This window comes from Bos indicus, chromosome 18, assembly GCF_029378745.1.
Source record: "Bos indicus isolate NIAB-ARS_2022 breed Sahiwal x Tharparkar chromosome 18, NIAB-ARS_B.indTharparkar_mat_pri_1.0, whole genome shotgun sequence".
NCBI classification, from domain to species: Eukaryota; Metazoa; Chordata; class Mammalia; order Artiodactyla; family Bovidae; genus Bos; species Bos indicus.
The window spans coordinates 26,306,010-26,325,699 of NC_091777.1; the positions used below are offsets into that span (position 1 = coordinate 26,306,010).

Genomic DNA, 19,690 nt, shown 5'->3' on the forward strand with positions numbered 1-19,690 from the left:
GCCTGACACACAGAGCGTTCAGTCCCTTTGCCCTAGAGGGGAGTTTGAATAAAGCAGCCTATCATTCCTTAGTCATGAAACTGGCAACAACCTGAATGCCCAGCATCAGGGGACTGCTTAGGTGGGTCACGGTAAATGCACTCATACACTACTGTGTAATTGTTGCTTATATGCTTATCATGAATTTTAAATGATGTAGGGAATGGCTCCTCAATGTATTAAGTCAAAGAAAAATACAAAAACAAAATTGGATTTGCAATACAAGAAAGTAGAGGGTGCTGGATAGCAGGATTATGTTTGACAGACGTTTAGCACTTTGCAGTAATTTTTAAGTCTCAAAGAATATATATTTCTCTTGTACTCCTCCCACCCTGAAATAGGTGGGAGTCCACCTCGTTTTGAAAGGTTGGGGTCTCCCACCTCCCTCCCCTTCCTCAGAAATCACCCAGTAAGATCCACTTGCACAGAGTTGGTGCCCCAACAGACTGCTTCCCTGGCACCGGGCTAGGGGTGCTCAGACTTCGTGTGTCCCCGACACCACTGGCACTCAGATCCAGTGCAGAGAAAGTGGGGGTTTCCAGTGTTTACCTGAGGGGGGTGGTCAGGATGCTTACCTGCCACCTGCCTGCAGCCCAGTTCCTATTCTCTTCTTACATCACAATCGGAACTCTAGGAGCACCAAGCCTCTCTCTGGAATTTCAGAGGGGTACCCCCAAAAGGCAGAGGCTGCCCTGGGGGCCCAGGCTAGGGGTGAGGTAGGGCATGAGGAAGAGGCTGTAAAAGGCCCCTCTTGTCAGAGATGTGAGACCCTCGTCCTCTCCCGGCTTGTGTCGGGCAGTGGGGGACACACCAACACCTTTGGTCAGGCAGCAACCACCCCATGGCGTGCGGTGGCTGCGCCCTAGCTGGCCAGCTCCACTAGGGGCCTGGGAGTGAAGAACACGTGCTGCCCAGGCGCAGGATCCATGCCCACCACAAAGAGGGCTCAGCTTTAGCGGGGGGGCCACGGGGAAGATGGCAGCTTTCTCCCAGCCTGGGAAGTGGAACAGGTGAGTCCCTGAGAGTCAGGGAAAACAGTGGGCAATGGAGACAGCGACAAGAGGCAGGCTCAGAGCAGAGACGGGGAGCTGAGGGTGAGCCTGACCAGAGGGCAGAGCTTCCTGTTGGAGGGGGCCCCACAGGCCCCCCCCCGCCCGCCCACCCAGCACAGCTCTGAATCAGCCACCATACCAGCATCTGTACACAAAGAGGGTTCAAAGAGTCAGCCAGAAGGCCAAGCAGGCTCCTAATAGGCTGCCGTGACGACCCCCAGAACAGCACGCAGGCAACCCCAGGCTGAGAAGGGACCAGGCTGAGTTTGTGCAACACTCTCCCTGGGGCTTCCCAGGTGGCACCAGTGGTAAAGAATCTGCCTGGCAGTGCAGGAGACATAAAAGACACAGGTTCGATCCCTGGGTTGGGAAGCTCCCCTGGAGGAGGGTATGGCAACCCATTCCAGTATTCTTGCCTGGAGAATCCCAGAGGAAATACAGTCCATGGGTCATAAAGAGTCGAACATGACTGAAGCGACTTAACATACACACACTGCCTGAGCTCAGTCTCCTCATCATCCAGAGAAACTGAGTCACAGGCCTGGTGCAGGGCAGCCTCAGGGGAGACCTGGGAGATGGGGCCCGTCTGCTGACCTGACGCCAACCCATAGTTACATCTCCCAGCAGAAGCAGGCTCAGCAGAGGGTGGGGCTGCTCGAGCTGGTCTGCGTTTTCCCGGTTGTCTGCACCTCTCAATGCAGACAACCTACTGATTACCTACCCTCGACCTCCCACCAAGCCTGGCCCTCCATCATCAGCTGTCTTTGGAGGAACAGAGGGCTGTCCCAGTGGCGAGACCAAGGGGTTCCTGAGCTGGGAAAATGAGAGGGCCTGCAATCCAGACAGCCCCAAGGAAACACAGTCCAGAGGCCTGAGGGGCAGCCCCGGGAAGCATACTGTCTTGCCCCCAACACACTCCCCATTCCACGAGACCTGACTCCTGGCTGCCTACATATGTGACCAATGACCAAGCCTGTCTGGCTACGTCCACCCACCCTGCCTCTACTGCTGGGTTTTCACATGTGAGTTCTCTGCCACCAAGGGTCACTGGGATCATGGACTCTCAGGCCGGACTTGCCCAGCTTTCTAATACAGACATTGCCCTAATGTGCTGGAAAACCATGGATATATCTCAAGTCCACCATGCCTCTCTCCATATCCTTGGCTGTAGAGTGAGGCTACCTTACCGAGGAGGTCTGGAGGATTAAGTCAGATTACAAGAGATAACATATATGCAAAGTGCTTAGGACAGGGCCCAGCACCGTAATGAGTTCTATTAACAGAATGAAAGTTCAGATAGGCAGAGATATTTGTCTATTGTGTCAGCGGTGTACTCCCAGTGCCTAGAATGGCAGCTGGTATACAGTAGGTGCTCAGTAAACACATATAGAAGAGTGTTGAATGCCTGAGTGAGTGAGCTGAAAGGCAGGGCACGGGGCAGCAAAGGTGGCACAGGCTGGGGCTCACTGAAGGGTGCTCCCTTCCACCAAAGGCAGGAGTTGGGTACTGGGCTCCAGGCAGCGGCTACCATGTGGGAATGTCGGCCCGGAGGTGCCACATCTTCCAATATTTTATGACAAAAAAAAAGGAAGCTGAGGTTTTTATACGAACTTAACTAAGATTTAAATGGTGGCAACTAACTTGAGCATTAAAAAAATCAGGCCAACTGGAACTAATAAATTCAGCCAAGTTGCAGGATACAACACATTAAAAATCAGTTGTGTTTCTATGCACGAATACTGGACAATACAAAAAGGAAATTAAGAAAACAATTTCATTTACAATAGCATCAGAAAGAATAAAATATGTAGAAATAAAGCAACGATGGAGGCAAAACCTTGTTCACTAAAAACTATAAAACGTTGCTGGAAGAAATTAAAGATGATAATGGTAATGGAAACACATTGCATTCGTAGTTTGGAAACAATATTGCTAACATGTCAACACTACCCAGAGCAATCTATAGATTCAATGCAACCTCTATTTAAATCCTAATGACATTTTTTGCAGAAATAGAAAAGTCCATCCCAAAATTCATATGAAATCTCAGAAGATTTCAAAAAAAAAAAACAATTTTGAAGAAGAATAAAGTTGGAGGACCCACACTCCTTGATTTCAAAACTTACAACAAAGCTCCAATAAACCAAAAAGTGTGGAATTGGCATAAAGACAGATATATAGACCAATGGAGTAGGACAGAGAGCCTAGAAATAAACCCTCATATATCTGGTCAACTGATTTTTGACAAGGGTGTTAAGATTTCTAATGAGGAAAGGATAGTCTTTTCAACAAGTGGTGCTGGGAAAATGATATCCACACGCAAAAGAATGAAGCTGGACACTTACTAACACCATATACAAAAATTAACTCAAAATGGATCAAAGATCTAAACACAAAAGCTAAAACTATATATAAAATTCTTAGAAGAAAACAAGGAGAAAGCTTCATGACATTAGATTTGGCAATGATTTCTTGATTAGATCTTTACTTTGAACCCCTCAATCCTCTGAGGTACATACTATTATTATCTCCATTTTACAGGAGGAAAAACTGAGGTCCCAAGAGATTAAGCCTTGGTTAATCTTGCTCAAGGTCACTGGACTATTAAGTGCTGGCGCTAGAATTGGAGCCCCTGCAGAGCCCTCAGTCTTAACTACTAGGCCACGTGGCTTTTCAGGAAGAGCAACATGGCAAAGCCAGTTGAGTTCAAAGACAAGTCTAGACAAGAATGGGAACCAGGAGGCATCCTGAGAATGAGGTGGAGGGTACTCCACGGTGGGCTTTTCTTAGAGAAGCAACATATAGAAAAGCCAAGAAGGTCAATCTGTGTCAAATCACAGTGAGGCTGACAGGAAACCAGAGCACACAGACGTGACACCTCACGAGGCACAGCATTTTACAGTTTATGGTCCACTCTTCTGTCCAGTTTCACAACTGAGCTGCTCAGTAACCATGAAGCAACATCTATTAAACCCAGTTTAGAGATGGGTAAATGAAGACTCAGACAGGAAGTGACTTACTACAGCTGCACAGCCAGTACTCAAACCCTGCGCACGTGATTCCAAATCCAACACTCCTCCCAGTAACAGTGAGGGTACTGATGGCGGTGACACCAATAACACTGGTCCTCTCACCAGATACTGTTATTATGTCCATTTTACAGATGAGGAAACTGAGGTGCAGAGTGGTAATTAACTAACCCAAGGTCACGCAGCTGATGAGCAGTGCCAAAGTCAGGACGTGGATGGGACTCCGGGCCCCTCAGCTCCACAGGGTCAGACCCTTCCAAGAGTGGTTCAGAGACCTGAACCTTCAGGCGCATCTCCTGAGATACTTTTTCAGACAAGAGCTTGCAGGAATAAAACATGACCCAAGACCGGGAACCATTCTGAATTCTCCAGATCATCCAGAGGAGTGGAGGCTGGGATAAGGGAAGGGGTCAGGACTGCCTGGAAAGCTGCAGCTCAAAGACACCAAAAAGGCTGAGATGCTTAACACTCAGCTTCCCGTCTAAAAAGTAAGTCAATTTTGCTAATTAAAGGGAAAAAAAAATGTTTCTTAAACATTCATTTAGGGGCTTCCCTGGTGGCTCAGTGGTAAAGAATCTGCTTGCAATGCAGGAGCCACAGGAGATGTGGGTTCGATCCCTGGGTTGGGAAGATCTCCTGGAGAAGGGCACGGCAACCCATTCCAGTATTCTTGCCTGGAGAATCCCAAAGACAGAGGAGTCTGGTGGGTTACAGTCCATGAGAGTCACAAAGAATCAGACATGACAGAAGAGACTTAGCATGCACACACACAAACATTTGTTTAAAGTCACAATAGGCCACATATTATTTCATTTATATGAAATGTTCAGAAAATATCAATCCATATAAACAGAAAGCAGGGCACAGGACTTCTCTGGTGGTCCAGTGGTTAAGATTCCATGTTGCCAATGCAGGGGACACAAGTTTGATCCCTGGTCAGATAACTAAGATCCCACATGCCATGCGGTGAGGCCAAAAGATTTTTTAAAAACCCAGAAAGCTGGGCAGTGGTTGCCAGGGGTTGGGGGAAAGGGGACATGAGGAGTGACTTAATAGGTCTTTGAAGGGTGACAAAAATGTTCTAAAATTAGACAGTGGTGATGGCTGCATCATCACCTTAATATACTTAAGACCATACATTGTATACCTTAAACGGATGAGTTCTATGGAATGTGAATTCTATCTCAGTAAACTTCTTCAAAAAACAAAACTTGTTTCAAAAGTGAAGTGCCCAGACAAACTAAACCAAGGGAAGTCGGGGAAGGAGGAGCTCTCCCCGCTACAGGTCCTGATCTCCCTGACAAAGGCATCTGGTAAGGGCCCGCATGCCCTCTGTGTGCGCCCGCCAGCAGAGACTTCGTTACTCTCCCACCTTTACATAAATGCAAGTGACAAATGTCTGTCCTCCCCTAGACTGCAGCTGCCACAGGCCAAGGCATGCCTGTCCACCTGGGCACCCCCACTGCTCAGCTGGGTGCCTGTACAGACCAGGCACCCAGCAGCCATCTGAGGCAGGAAGGCAGGAGGTAACGGTGATACAAAGTTGGTGTGTTACACCTGCCGTGAAGAGCTCTCACGAGTGGGGCACACCAGCCCAGGGCAGCAAACAGTGGGGTCAATGTACGAGGAGACAGACAGACTGGGCACCAGGGAGGCCCCAGGGAGGCCCACCCAACTCAGCAAAGGACGGGTGGTCAGGACAGAGAGAGCCTGAGGATACACTTATAAGCATTTTTCCAAAACGCTGCATCTGGAAAGTGCATGAGGACTTCCCTGGTGGCGCAGTGGACAAGAATCTACATGCCACAGAGTAACTAAGCCCGTGTGCCACAACTACTGAACCTCAGCGCACCTAGAGCCTGTGCTCCGTCACAAGAGAAGCCACCACAATGAGAAGCCTGTGCACCACAACGAAGAACAGCCCCCGTTGGCTGCAACTAGAGAAAGCCCACATGCAGCAACGAAGACCTAGTGCGGCCAAAAATAAAAAAATAAATAAAAGTGCATGAAAATAATCCGCTGCCCCCGGAACTGAGAACAAGTCACGGCATCCAGTAATGAGGAACAGAAGATCCACAGGCTGGGCAATCACAGAGAAAGAAGCTGGTCCACCTGAAGGCAGGGCGTTCTACAGAGAGCCAGGCCCAGGAGCGCAGGCACAGGTTCCAACACGGAGATGGTGTGCAGACAGGGCTGGGGAGCTTGGGGAAGTGGGAAAGGTCAGACTCAGGCCTGAGAGACACTGACGATTAGAGTGGGGAGTTGAGCCCCAGGAAAGGGGCCTCGGGGCCCACGTGATGGTGGGAAAGAGTGAATTGGCCAGGCACTCGGGTGAAGGCCAGGGGTCAGCCCAAAGGGCCTGTGGCATCCCCAGCATCCTCCTGGCCAGCTAATGCAGGAGACAACACTGGCCAGCATGAACCTTTGCTTTCTCTGGCTCCCAGAGATTTGCGAGCTCCCTTCTCTCCCTGGTACACACCCCAGCCTCTCTTCTCCTGCCAGTTTTCCATGGGGCGACCTCTGCGATGAGTTTGGTCCATGTGGGCTGCCCGAGCCAGGCCACCTCAGAAGATGGAGTGGACTCAGCACCAGCCTCAGAGCAGGAATATCCCTGCGCCTTCCTGCTCCGCCCACGTCTACACATGCTGCCTGTCACTCATGGAGATGCGGATCTGGCCCCCTGGTAACCACGAGGAACGGCACGTGGAAGACCAGGACGGGAGGCCCAGGCCTCCGTGTGTTCCCAAGCCAGGGGAGGAGACCCCATCTGTCCATTGTGCGGGTGGCCTGGAGGGTCCCAGGTACCCTGGGCGACGTCCTCCGACCTGTTCCACGGTGGGCAGTGGCCTCAGCCCGTCCCACCCTCCCCAGATACCTGGTTCTGCAGCTGCGTGGACGCGGCTTGCTGCTCACTGTCGCGGACAGCCAGCCTCTCCCGCAGGGCCACCAGCTCCTCCTGCAGCTGGGCTTTCTCCTCCCGCAGCTGGGACATGGCCTCCACCATCCTATGTACCACGGGGGCGGCACTGGGTGACCCCGACAGGCTTGAGCACCTCCCGCTGCCAAAGGGCCTCCCACCTATGAGCAAAGTAGCGGCTGATCAGCGGGGCAGCAGAGGCCTCAGCCTGGCTGAGGACAGGGGGCCTGTCATGGCAGGATGGACCATGGGGATGGGGAGTGGATGTAAGCAGAGGGGACAAAGGAGCTGGGCAAGGGCTGGGGTAGCAGCAGGAGTTAGCGGGTGCCGGTGGGTTAGTGGGGGGGCCTCCAGGGCCTGCCTTGGAGGAAGCCACTTTAGTGGGAAGTTTCTGGTGGGTAGAACTGCCTGGACCAGGAGTCAGGAAAGCAACTTCCACTCATTACTCCCCCAAAGCCTATGTTCTAGGTTTGATGGGCAATATCCTCTCCATGGCCAGCCTGCAGGGACCTGCAGTTGAGAAAGATGTGCCTCTGGCAACCGCTGTTGTCTCCCCGGAAAACACTATCCTTGGTGGAAAATGATTTCTTTACGCCCCAAACCTTCTCCAGAGTACAGAAGAGAGGTGGGGGCTCACCAGCCTGGCCCCTGCCCTCCGCAGGGAGTGATCACTGCACAGAGAGAGAGAGCAGGCGGAGGTGTGCGTGCGCAAGGGACAGACAGACCAGGACACAGGAACAAACGCAGCAGCATACAAGCAGGAACATCACCAAGCGTGCTCCCAGGCAACCCCTGTGGGACTGAGTACAGGGACCACACAGGCAAGAGGGAGGGATAAATACTGGGGTGGGCGGGGGGTCTCCGCCTTCCACCATCCTGTCACCAGCAGAAGAGACACAGACAGACGGACAGGACAGAGACACAGAATCAAGGCCTGGGACCTGCTAATGGGGCCTGGCATGCCCATCACAGCCTGCTTTGATGGCACCAAGAAGGACCACTGTCTCTGCAGGTGGGGAGCTGGCAAGGGGGTGGGGCAGTGGACAGAGGAGAGGCTGGAAGGGCAGGGATCTGCCTCCCGCCTTGGCAGCCTAATCCGGGTCCTGGCCAAAGTAGGTGAGGCAGGATGAAGTGTCCAAGAGAGGCGTGAAGAGTTGCTGCAAGCCTCCACCCTCACGGAGCACCAGAGCGTCCAGGCTCCCTCACATGAGGTCCCAGAAGCTGCAGCCCTGTGTGGGCAGGATGGCGGGGAGACCCCAGACTCCAGAAACAAAGCCATCTGCACCTGAAGTCACACAGCCCAGCTTCAACCCACAGGAAGGTGACAGGTGTGTTCAATGAGACGGCAGAGAAGCTGAAACGGCAGCCTGGCTCTTGGACTAAGCGGGAACATGGGGCACATATGGCACTGATTCCAGGCTGGACAGAACAGCTCAGCACTGGGCCCAGGAGGGGTGGACAGTGAGAAGACATCCACTATTGAAGGAGCAGGCCCTACACACACAGACTCCCTTTCCCTTCCTCCCAACCCCAAGGGTTGGCTCTGACTCAAGGCCTTCTGGAGAGCCGGAACGGGGGCCAACGCTGGTTGGCCAGGGGGCTCTGGCCAAGCGGCCTGCATGTGACACAGCATGCATGCCACACACAGCTGGCCAGGCTTCTGCTCTCTGTTCTAGAGAGCTCGAGGTCAGATGGATGCTTCCAGGCCAGCACCCAGAGCTGCCATAGACAGCATGTGACCAGCACAGCCCTGTGCTCTCTGCAGATTGCCATGGGGTGGCAGGAAACGCTCTCAGCTCTAGGTCCAAGAGTTGGCACTGCCACTTCAGAGCTGGGTGGGAAGATCCCTCTGGGGCTTCCCTTGTGAAACAGGGACCATGGTCCTTGTCCAAAGAGGCAACCTTGGGCAGGCACCTGGAACCCATGAGGGGTACACGGGTGTGTTGCCCAACAAGACTGGAATAGCCCTCCTTGCTGGAACACGGCTCATCTCACCCTCAGCCCACAGCCGGGGTGCTTCATCCTAACCTTGGCATGGTGCCCATGTGCCAAGGGAGCCGCAAGGGGCCTGGAGAGCATTTACTGGGGAGGAAAAGACCTTGAGGAAGCTAACAGAGAACAGCAGAGAAGGGAGAGATGCGATTAAAGGAGAACTTAAAAGGGGGCTAAGGGACCACTGCACCATCATAGTAGGTCAGCTGTCCATCCACATTCTCAGAAGACAGTTTCTTTCTCTGAGACCCTGCCTGGACACTGCCCCTCAAGGGCACCCAGGCTCGGGGAAGCTCAGCCCCGGACCCACAAACCAGAGTCAGAACTCTGGACTGGCTGGACAATGGCCCTGCTTCCACAGCCTGGCCAGACCCCAACACCCGGCCCCAAATGAATGCTGGGCCAAGACAGGTGAAGGAGGCCCTGGATCAACCTCAGAGAAGGGGGTGGCTCCTTCCACCTTGCAAGTTCAGACACAAATCAATCTCTGGTGACAGGAGAAGGCAAATAAGAGGACGGCCAGCTCCTTTCCCCACTCACTCTTGGCCTTCCCCTCGGGCTTCTTGAGAATGCCCTTCCCCAATAGCTGCTGGGCTCTGGGTTCCTGCTGGGGAACTCCACAAAGGGGGCCCACAGAATCTTCCAGAACTGTCAGCCTCGCCGGAAAAGACTGGAGCCATCAGCTCCTCTTTCCCAGCCTCGACACAGCAGAGCAAATCCCCGTCCTAGGGCCTCTGGGTCCCTGACGGACCCACAGATACACAAGTGGAGGGGGTCAGGCCTCTCTCTGCAGGCGGTGGCGTCTTCGCGGCTGCCACCCTTGCCCTGCTTTTGACAGGCGCTGGGGAAAAGACAAAAAAGCAGGGAAATTCAACCCCAGCATGTGCTGGCCAAAGCTGCTTATCACCGGCTGGCACCCAGCGGCACCGGGAGGAAGGTGTCCCTGGAGTCAGGATGAGCAGGCTGGGGTCTCCGAGTTCCATGTCAAGGCGGCCACTCCAGGCGAGGAGGACAATGTCTGGGGACAAGAGCCTCCCCTCCGACACCAGTGTTAGCCAGGGCTGTGCCAGGCGGGTGGGCAGACTTCCTTTACCTGTTTTCTCTACATTCATGGCGCCACCAGCTTCCTGGGCCTCCCGGTCCCTCCTGGGGGCCGGTGCCTGCCTCTTCAGGGGCTTCTCTTCTTTCGTCCCCTGACTCTTGCTCTCGCACCCCTTGTCCTGCAGGGCTTGCTGCCAAGACACAATCAGAATCCTCACGTGAAGAGGGGGGATCGCAGTGGGGAGGGGACCCCAGTGGAGCCTGAGGATGGTGCATGCTCCCGGAGCTGGTGAGGCCCCCAGACCTAGCCGGTCCACCCCTCACTGTGTGGGTAGATGGGAACAAGGAGGCCCGGAGTCTGGAAGAAAATGCGCCCAGATCTCACAGCGAGAAGGGGCAGTGAGTTCCCCTGGCCCTCATTGGCAGCCGGCCCTCAGGACCAGCAAACAAGGTTCTTGGGCACATAGAAATCCTCAAGTGAAGTTCAGCTGGCCGACCTGTGAGCCCTGAGTCACCAGTGCAGTGGCCTGCTTGCTTCAGGTGTACCCTCGACCCACCATTCACAGGCCTGTCCAGCCCCAACAGGCACACGGCAGTCTCAGGGCAACAACCCCAACCCGTGACGTCAGCTGCCTCCATCCCCCTGCAGACAGCACCAGCCTGGGACTGCCAAGGAGCGGGCACACAGGTCCACATGAGCAGGGCAAGGCCATGGTCCACGTGCAGGCATGGCTATCTGGGACCATGAGACCTTGTCTCCAGGAAGGAGGAATCAAGGCAAAGAAGGCTGGAGAGAAGAGACCAGTGAACTGGCAGGGAGATGAGGCGAGAGGCAGAAAGAGGCTTTCAACCAGAGAAAATCACGTGCAACTCACACAGGACAACAGGTAAGGTGTGAACAGAACCACAGGTAAGGTGTAATCCCATTTAAGGATAATGGAAATAAAAGAGGCTTGCCCCTCCCTCTCCAAATCTGGTTTCCTCTGGAGGCTGGGTGATGTTACAGGGGTATCATCTAAATTTGGGGGGTGGGCTTCCTTGGCGGCTCAGTGGTAAAGAATCCACCTGCCAATGCAGGAGATGTGGGCTCAGTCCCTGAGTCGGGAAGATCCCCTGGAGGAGGAAATGGCAACCCACTCCAGTATTCTTGCCTGGAGAATCCCATGGAGAGAGGAGCCTGGCAGCAAAGAGTCAGACATGACTGAGAAACTGTGCACACACGCAAACTCTGGGGAAATCAAAAGAAACTTGTTGCAAGAGAAAGTGGAGAGAAAGGAAAGGCTTTATGTTTCATTCTGAACCTTTCTGGCATTTGTATTTTTAAGCTTGTAAGCATCTGTGGTGTTCTGCTTTGTTACCTTTGATAACAGAAGCTATCCAGAATGGGAGATTACAGGCACTTTTTGGTGTGTCTTTGTGCCAACCTTATTCAAAACAAAAAGACAACTGCTATATTTAAAAAATATTCCAAATCTAGAGTCGGAAAGGCCTGGGTGTGCAGCCTGACTCAGGTGAGCTGTGTGACCATGGGCAAGTTACTTAACCCTCCCTAAAGCTTCATCGTCCCATTCTTAAAACAGAAACTCCACTTTCTACTCCAGAAGGAACGGTCGTGATCATGTCTCGTATTTAGGAAAATTCCCGCCGACTTAATTTTATCCCCACCCTCTGACCAACTGCCACACCAGCACGAGCAGCCTTGTCACTGGCGGCAACAGCGGCAGCTGGAAGTTTCCATTTGCCGTCCAGAGCAAAGGTTACACTATTTCTGGCCGGTTGGCCAAGCCACAGGAAGGGCAGACAGGCCCCTGGGGGTTGGGAATTTCTGCAGCCTCCAAACGAAGCAACTCGGGTTTTAACTGCTTGAGAAGCTGGTGGGGGAGGTCACCAAGCCCACCAGGTCACTTCACTGGGTCTGGGTCCCTGTTTGAGCCTCACAACCCCCATCTCGAAGCTCCTATAAACATAACGAAGCTTCACCAGCCCAGAAGAACACGCATGTGGAAACTGGTGGCTGGCGGCAGCGTCTCACATCCTCAGTAGATCTGCTGACCCCAGGACTCAGCAGCAACCACAACCCAACAGCCCATAATCAAAATTCAAGAACAGAGCCTCCACCCAACTCAAGGCTGCCTGTTTCTGACCACCTCCCGATTTAACTACCAATGGCTTGAGTTCGATTAAAAAAAAAAAAAATGATTCTCCAGTTTTTTTAACTGTTCCTGCACCAGACCTGCATTTCTAGCAGAACTTACAGTTAAAAAAAAAAAAACAAAAAAAAAACGGACCATTCAGTTCTATCTTCAGATGAACCACACCAGAGGGGATGAGAAAAACCAGGAAGCCCAAGACTATCTCTGAAGCAACAAGCAAGGGGTTCATGTTCAGATCAGGACTTGAAGCCACACGTTCAAAGGGCACCTATCTCCCACACCCACCCTGCCTTCCATCTGCATGGGTCCCTTCAAGGTAGCCCCTGCCACACACAGTCTTTCTTGTGGGGAGGGGCCTTGGCAACACCTCCTGATAACTCTGATCCTTCATCCTCAGCCATTATGTCAATGTTTGCCCATCCTGGCCTCTCTGCTAGACTGCCGGGTCTATTTCTCTTTTTGGCTGTGTGCCAGCACAGTCTTCTAACACAGAGTAGGCACTTGCAAAAATATCTGTTAACAGATGCATCCATTTAAAAAATTACAAGGACTTCCCTGGCAGTCCAGTAGTTAAGACTCTGCACTTCCAGTGCAAAGGCCTCAGGTTCAATCCCTGGTCAGGAAACTAAGATCCAACATGCTGTGTGGTACAGCAAAAATAAAACTGCAGAGCCTGTGCTATCCTGAAATTGCTCAAAGTTTTAGGTGCACAAATGCATCGGTATTTGTTTAAGGAGCTCTTTGCAATCAGAAACCATACAGAAGATCAGTGAGATAAACCCTGAAGTAGAATATTATGCGGCAGTTTAAAAGAATGAAACAGTTCTCTATATATTGACAGGCATGAAGAAATCACCAAGACTCACTGTTGAGGGAAAGAGCTAGTCACAGAATAGAAGGCAAAAATAAAGAATAAAAACTGTATAAACGCAATCAAGTAGTTGTATAGAAAAGATAAATAAATTAAGAGTGGATTTCTCAAAGACACAGGACCACAGGAGACATTCAGTTTCTAGATATTACATGCCACATGTGTGAGTTCTTTATACCATTTTTAAAGCTGATCATGTTCAGACCCCAGCTTGCTGTGTGACCAGTAGCAAGTCACTTAACCTCTCTGAGCCTCCTTTACTTCACTCATAAAACAGTAACTATGTCTTGGACTGATGTGAGACATATAATATATGCCACAATGTCTGGTATAAAGCCAGCGTTCAGTAAATATTATTACTGCTATTAGGACGTCTTCATTCTACAACCAAATACTATACATATAAATGTAAAGTCAGTGTTTTGAAAGTCCCATGATAACTGACTTGCAGTGATGACTGCAAGAGAAAAGAAATCAAATTTTGGTAAAGTCCTCACTTTAAATGAGGAAATTTAAGTATCGCTGCCCCCATGGACTCATATGCCCCAGTGGGAATATACAGCTCCCCTAAAATCCTGCCCATCTTTCTAATAGCTTCTCACTGAAGGCCCCACATTTCCCACTTTAACACTTCAGTCAGGGCGTGGCTGAGAAGCTCCTGTCATCTCCTGTGAGATTTCCCGCCAGATAACCTAATAAAGCAAATTGTCCCATGTAGGCAGGCTCCCAGTGGGTGTGCTATGAGGAGCTTGGCAGGAGGTGTGAGACCCATCTCCTTCGTGGCCTCCTTCCCCAGAGGAGCCGAGCGGCTGGTATTCAAAGGGCCATGGCACACCTGCCCGGCTAGACACCTGGCTTTTCTGACAGCCCCTGGACTTACCTGCAGGGTCAGGTAGAGCCTGTGGGGGCTCCCGGGGCCAGCCCAGTCCACGCTGAGGGCTCGGCACTGAGCCAGGGCCGGGCGAGCTGCACTTCGGGTGCCCGAGTCCTCGTCACCGCCAGCCGGGCTATCTTTTCCACGCCCTGTCCCAGGACAAGAGGAGACAGGTGAGATGCCGGATGCTGGTTGGAGGCTGCTGGCCAGGGATCAGTGGCCAGAGCTGAGGCTTAGCTCCCCTTTCACACACTCAGGGCGGCCCAGGCACCGCCAGGAGGGACTCACACGCCCTCACATGCTTGCCTGGCACAGAGGGAAGGCCTGGCGCTGAGCAGGGGCTGCGCTCTTTCTTCACCACAAACCGCCAGGGGATCCTCTGCAGGAGGTCGCCCAAGACCTCCCCCCGGAGGTGGCGGCTTCCTCTCCCTCCACGGTGGCCTTAGGGCTGGCACGTGCCCACCAGCAACCCACTACAGAGAGCAGCAGAAGGAAGCCGACGCCACCCCAGCCGTGCTAATCCTCACAGGAGGTGCACCCCGGGGCCGTGACCTCATTACCAAAGCCGCCTCTAGGTGGCAATTTCTCCCCTGCCTTCATAAAGAGCAACCCCACACTGGGTGGCCTGGTCCTCGCGGCCTTCAAAAGCGCATCCAGGACCAGTTAAAGCACATCCTCTCGAGTCTCTGACACATCGCCTCCCTCACCGGATGGCGGGAGAGGGCTGACTGTGGCTTCAATACCCCATTCACCCCTAATCCCCAGCCCTCCACCGCAGCTTGTGGGGCTGGACGGGATGGGAGAGGGGACACCCTGAGAGGTGTGAACCGGAGGCCCGGAAGGGTTAATAATATGCCCAGGGTCACCTGAAGCCAGTGTTCCAATCCCATGTGCTAACCCACCTTCTGCTTGCTGTCCCTTCTCCAAGTGGCAGTAAGTGGGGGGGGGGGGGGGGGGGGCGGGTAGAGGGGCCTAGGGACACCCATACTGGCTGAAACTCTACCCAGTGGCAGGCACCATGATTGGCATTTCACACACAGGATTTCATTGGACCTTTGTCTTAAATTTTAAAAGTGGATAAAAGTCTGTATGGTCATATAAGCCTCATAATACTAATTTAAGAGAGCAATATGCACATGCAGGACTGGAAGGAACTATATAAAATGTTTAGTGACAAGCTTCTAGGTGAGTCTTCTTTTTTATACCTTTCTGTGGTTTTTTTTTTTTTTTTTTGGCTTTCCAAGATAACATGTTTTTGTTTTTCAATTCTTGCTTTCTTTTTTTTTTTAAGCCAGAAAAGCAATACTATTCATTCATATTACAGTCTTAATCCTTTGGACAATCTGGTGGAGTAGAGACCATCTTCAGCTCCTTCCAGACAACTGGGGCCACCTGATTCAAGAGCCCAAGCTTTCCCAGGAGGACTCCAGGGTCAACCCCAGCCTTACTGTCCCCGAAGAAGAGACCGTGGAGGGCAGTGCTTTGGCTGCCACTGATGGTACAAGTGAGGTGGGAGACAGGGAACTGGAGCTTGCTATGTGCCCTCTCTGGGCCTCGGTTTTCCCTTCTGTACATGGAGGGGCTTGGCCTTATGTCCCAGAAGGGCTCTGCTAACTTAAGACAGGCTGGCCTTCTACAGCCCTCTCCCAGTAGGTCAGGAGCAGTCAGACAGCAAACTCCTGAAGGCCCCCTGCCTGAAGACACACCCTCTGCCCCCACACTTCCAGGAGGACCTGCCCAAGCCAAGGCTGGCAGACACCCAACGGCAGCTCCCCAGGCCTGATGATCTAGCCCCCACCGGGAATCACAGAAGCCGCCCACTTCTTGATGTTGGCAGCGCCAGGGGACATGACCCAGAAAGGAGAGCCCGTGTTGACAGCTCCCCCAGGGGGAGGGAGGGCCCAGACTCGGGGACTCCCTCACTACCCACCTGCTGTCGGGGCCACCTTGGATGGCACCTAAAAGGAGCGCATGGCACCCACCCTCTGCCAGGCCACGCTGGGGAACAGCCTTTCGTCCACTCCGCGCTATCCGCCGGAGAGCCCCGGCGGGATCAAGTGTCGGCACCGCGCAGGGCGCCGGGCAGCTCTGTACCTACCTTGTTTACCAGCTGCGGGCAGAACCCGGGGCGAGACCACGAGTGCTCGGCCGAGGACGGGCGGATCACAGAGCCACAGCGACCCGGCCGGTCAGGGAGCGCGTGGCTGTCCGCCGCGTTCTCCGCTCCGCGCTACAGACTGCGTTAACGTTTAAACTCGGCGTCCCGGGCCGGTCTTTACAGACGGGCGGGCGCGGGGCAGGAGCGCCCAGAGAAATTGACGCCCTGACTCCACGCCCGGCTCGCGGGCTGCCGGTACCCTGTAATTACCTGACAGCTCTGACTGAGTCTAGGAACTTGCGAGAAACCCCAGTCTCATCGTTGGTATCTGGAGGAAGGAAGGGAAATAAAGAGGCATTTTAAAAATGCGGACTCACCAGTTCTCAACCTCCCCGGGCCGGTGTGTGGGAAAGGGCGGGCGGCCGGGCTGGCTGGGGCGGGGCGAGCCATCCCCGGGTCGGGCTCCCCGGCCCGGCCCACTCGCCACAGGCCGCGCAGCGAGGGCGTGGCTCCCAGGTTCCACGTCCTGCGAGACGGGACCATGGCCCGGCGGGGCTTAGTAGCCTCCTCCGGGCACCGGGCAGCCTGCGGAGAGAGCAAGAAAAGCGAGATTGAAGCCCGCTGGCCGGCACCTTCCCCCGCCTCAACCCCAAGCAGATCGGAGACTGCCATCTGCAAGGGTCCAAGGGACTGGGTCACCTGTTAACCCAAAGCCCCAATTCCAGCGTCCCCCAGGGACCCCCCTGGGCTCACGCAATGAAACAGGCCTAGCACCATTTCAGGGTGCTCATTAAGGAGAAGGGAGGCTCAGAGGTGGGCAAGCAGCCCACCAGGTGCACCTGCAGCACAGCTGGAGACCCCACATCTCAGCCCTCCCCTCGGAGCCTGGCAGCACACAGACAGGGCACAGCCCCACATGGAGGCACCACCAGGGCCTCCAACAGCATCTCCATGAATCTATTATGAGGGGACCCTGACTGTGGCCCTGACAAGTCAGGTTTATATACATCAAAATTCTCTTTAAATCAGCTCATTCATGTATTCAACTACCCCTCACACTGTACTATGACTGGCAGACACCCTGCTAGGACTCGAAAATACAAAGATTCATTCATTCTTCATTTAATAATTATTTACCCAGTACCTGCTGTGTGCCAGGCACCTGCCTGGGGTCCTCTTTGATCAGCAGAGACATGGCCTCAAAGCTCCCTGTCAGGAGGGAGGTGAACACTTCAACAAACCTTCACAATCAGAACAGGAGGTAAGGGGGCTCCAGGTGGTATGGAGAATGGGGCTGGGGGTAGGAAACACTGGTCTGGGTAGAAAGCCCCATAGGGCCCTTATGCACTGAGCAAATGAACAAGACAGACATAATTTACTTTACAAGTCTATGGAACACCTATTGCGTGCAAAGTGACTCTGAAGGCATTTAAGGTGATACACCAAGCTACAGTCCCAGACTCAGACAATAAGTGATGCCATGTTTGAAAGAAGCCAAGTCAGCTCGGAGAGGTAATGTGGAGTTTGCTTTGGGTTTAAAATGGAGTTGGAGGCACCCAAGGATTTCCTAATGATGCCACCTGGGCTAGAGACCACTCTCCCCATCCCTCACTGCACTGATTGCTTTCTACCAGACTATTTAAAGCTATTTAAACAGTGTCCATTCCCCCTGACCTTCTACGGTTCCCCAGGGTGAGTCCCATGGCACCCAGCCTGGAGCAGCAGCTACATCCACACCAAACAGCTGGTGAAGGCTTACTAGGTGAATGCCTTGATAGGAATGCACACGAAAGCCTGAACTGAAAGCTTGGAAGACAGCAGGGCTAGAGATGAAATCACTGAGTTGAGAGGCTGATGGGGGTCACCGTGCTACAGGTGAGGATCCAATCATCAAAGGTAGTGCAAGATGAAAGGCAACCAGGGAGGACAGAGGTGACTCCAAGTGGGAAGGAAAGCTGGAGAAGGAAAGTCAGAGGTGGCAGAAGCAACAGACAGGTGCAGAGTCCTCAGAGGTGACCGGGAGTGAGGAGAGGATGGTCAATTACCAGGGAACCATGCCACGGACAGATCAAATTGGAAGAAAGGTCAATGGAGCAGAGCAGAGGGCAGGCCTGGGAAGGTCTAAGGTCGGGTGAAGGTGGCTAGAGGAAGCTGCCACTTCCTTCTCTTTGGAGAAGTTGGCTAGGACAGGAAAGAGAGGATGTGGAATTTAGAAAAGGAGAGATCTGCACATTCTGGGTCAACAGAGGAACAGGAACGACTGAAGCATCGAGAGGCAAGAGAAGGAAGAGCCCAAGGATGGGTTGCCTGAGGTTCGAAGAGCTGAGCCCTGGAAGACTGAAGAAGACCCAAGAAGGCTCTTGGCTAGGGAGTCCTGGTCTCTGCCTTCCTTGATTAAGGAAGACACCTTGGAGGAGGAGTCTCCTGGGTGCCCTCTCCCTGGCAGGGGTCAGGACTGCGGGCGCAAAGGGTAGAATGGACGTTAATGCTGCCTATAGGCAGCTCCGCTGAGGAAATGGAGACAGACCAGTGTGGAGTGGAGACGTAGCCAGACATCCCCTTCTCCAGGCTACTCAGCACAGAGCTGGGCACACAATCTGCCCTGAGGATCAGCTGCCCAGTGGGTAAAGAAGGAGGGAGTGAGATAGGCTCCACCTGCATGCTGAGCTGCTGGAAGGTGAGATGGCAAAGGGCACTGAAGGTCGATTCCATGGTTGAAGGAGACTTTCACGTGCCTCTGGGCTTAGTTGTGTTGGACTCTTTGCGACCCTTTGGACTGTAGCCCACCAGGCTCCTCTGTCCATGGGAATTCTCCAAGGAAGAATACTGGAGTGGGTTACCATTTCCTTCTCCAGGGGATCATCCCTACCCAGGGCTCATCCCAACCTAGGGATCGAACCTGCGCCTCCTGTGTCTCCTGCATTGCAGGCAGATTCTATATGCGCTGAGCCATCAGGGAAGCCCCTAGAAGACTTTTAAGGAGATCAGCTAAGCCTGCGGGGCAGGGACACAAGGACACATTATTTCTTGGCTTTCAGGAAGGGAAGTTGGGAGGCAGGAAGATATCAGGAAGAAAGAGGAAGGGTGTGTGCAAGATCCTGAAGAGGAAAAAGTAGCTGAATTTAGCAGTCTGTGGGATGTGAGAATCAAACGCATCAAGGACTTTCAAACAGCCCAAGACTGGAGACTCAAAGACCTAGGTCATAGGACGGGGTGATGGGGGCACGGCGTGGTTACGACCAAAAGCTAGTTCAGAGCCCAGCTGCGCCACTTAGTAGATGTGCAACCCTGGGAGAATGACTTTGTCTCTAAGCCTCAGTATTTCCATCTTTGAAATGGGAGAACTCTACCCTAATAGGGTTGGTGTAAAGTTTGGACAATACATATACACAACATTAAGAACAATACTGACATATACAAAGAACCCTCCCCCCCGCAAATTTAATGTTTCAGTGACCTATGTCCAGCGGTGGGTGAGCGCAGGGGCGGGCTGCAGGAGAGCCCCATCGACCTCTCCATGTTTAGGCCAGGGTGGCAGAGGTGCAGCCCCCTTCCCCCAGACCAGGGTTGCTGCAATGATTGAGGGACAGACTTGACAACTGCCCAGAGACCACTGCCCAGGAA

General features: G+C 53.1%; 1 protein-coding gene and 1 long non-coding RNA gene across 7 annotated transcripts in view; one reads left to right on the forward strand and one right to left on the reverse strand.

Moving 5' to 3' along the window:
* The window catches only part of KIFC3 (kinesin family member C3), a 30,330-nt gene extending 13,721 nt beyond the window's left edge, over positions 1-16,609 (reverse strand). For 2 of the 4 annotated variants that reach the window (XM_070770652.1, XM_070770651.1), the window contains exons 1-4: positions 16,444-16,609; positions 13,975-14,117; positions 10,123-10,261; positions 6,996-7,198 (exon numbers count right to left, since the gene is read on the reverse strand). In XM_070770652.1, coding sequence (XP_070626753.1) covers positions 6,996-7,198; positions 10,123-10,261; positions 13,975-14,117; positions 16,444-16,609 — 651 coding nt within the window. Of the gene's footprint in view, positions 1-6,995; positions 7,199-10,122; positions 10,262-13,974; positions 14,118-16,443 lie in introns of those variants that run through there. The other 2 variants (XM_070770654.1, XM_070770653.1) reach the window with 2 other exon arrangements.
* Positions 740-16,067, forward strand: LOC139177077 (uncharacterized). Of its 3 annotated transcripts, none has more exons than XR_011561492.1 (5): positions 740-1,049; positions 6,623-8,365; positions 10,256-10,359; positions 10,720-10,957; positions 15,293-16,067. It is a non-coding gene; the product is annotated as an uncharacterized lncRNA (long non-coding RNA). The 3 variants fall into 3 exon arrangements; XR_011561491.1 differs by having other exon boundaries at positions 6,623-8,049; positions 8,154-10,359; XR_011561490.1 differs by having other exon boundaries at positions 6,623-10,359.
* Positions 16,610-19,690: the final 3,081 nt, after the last annotated feature.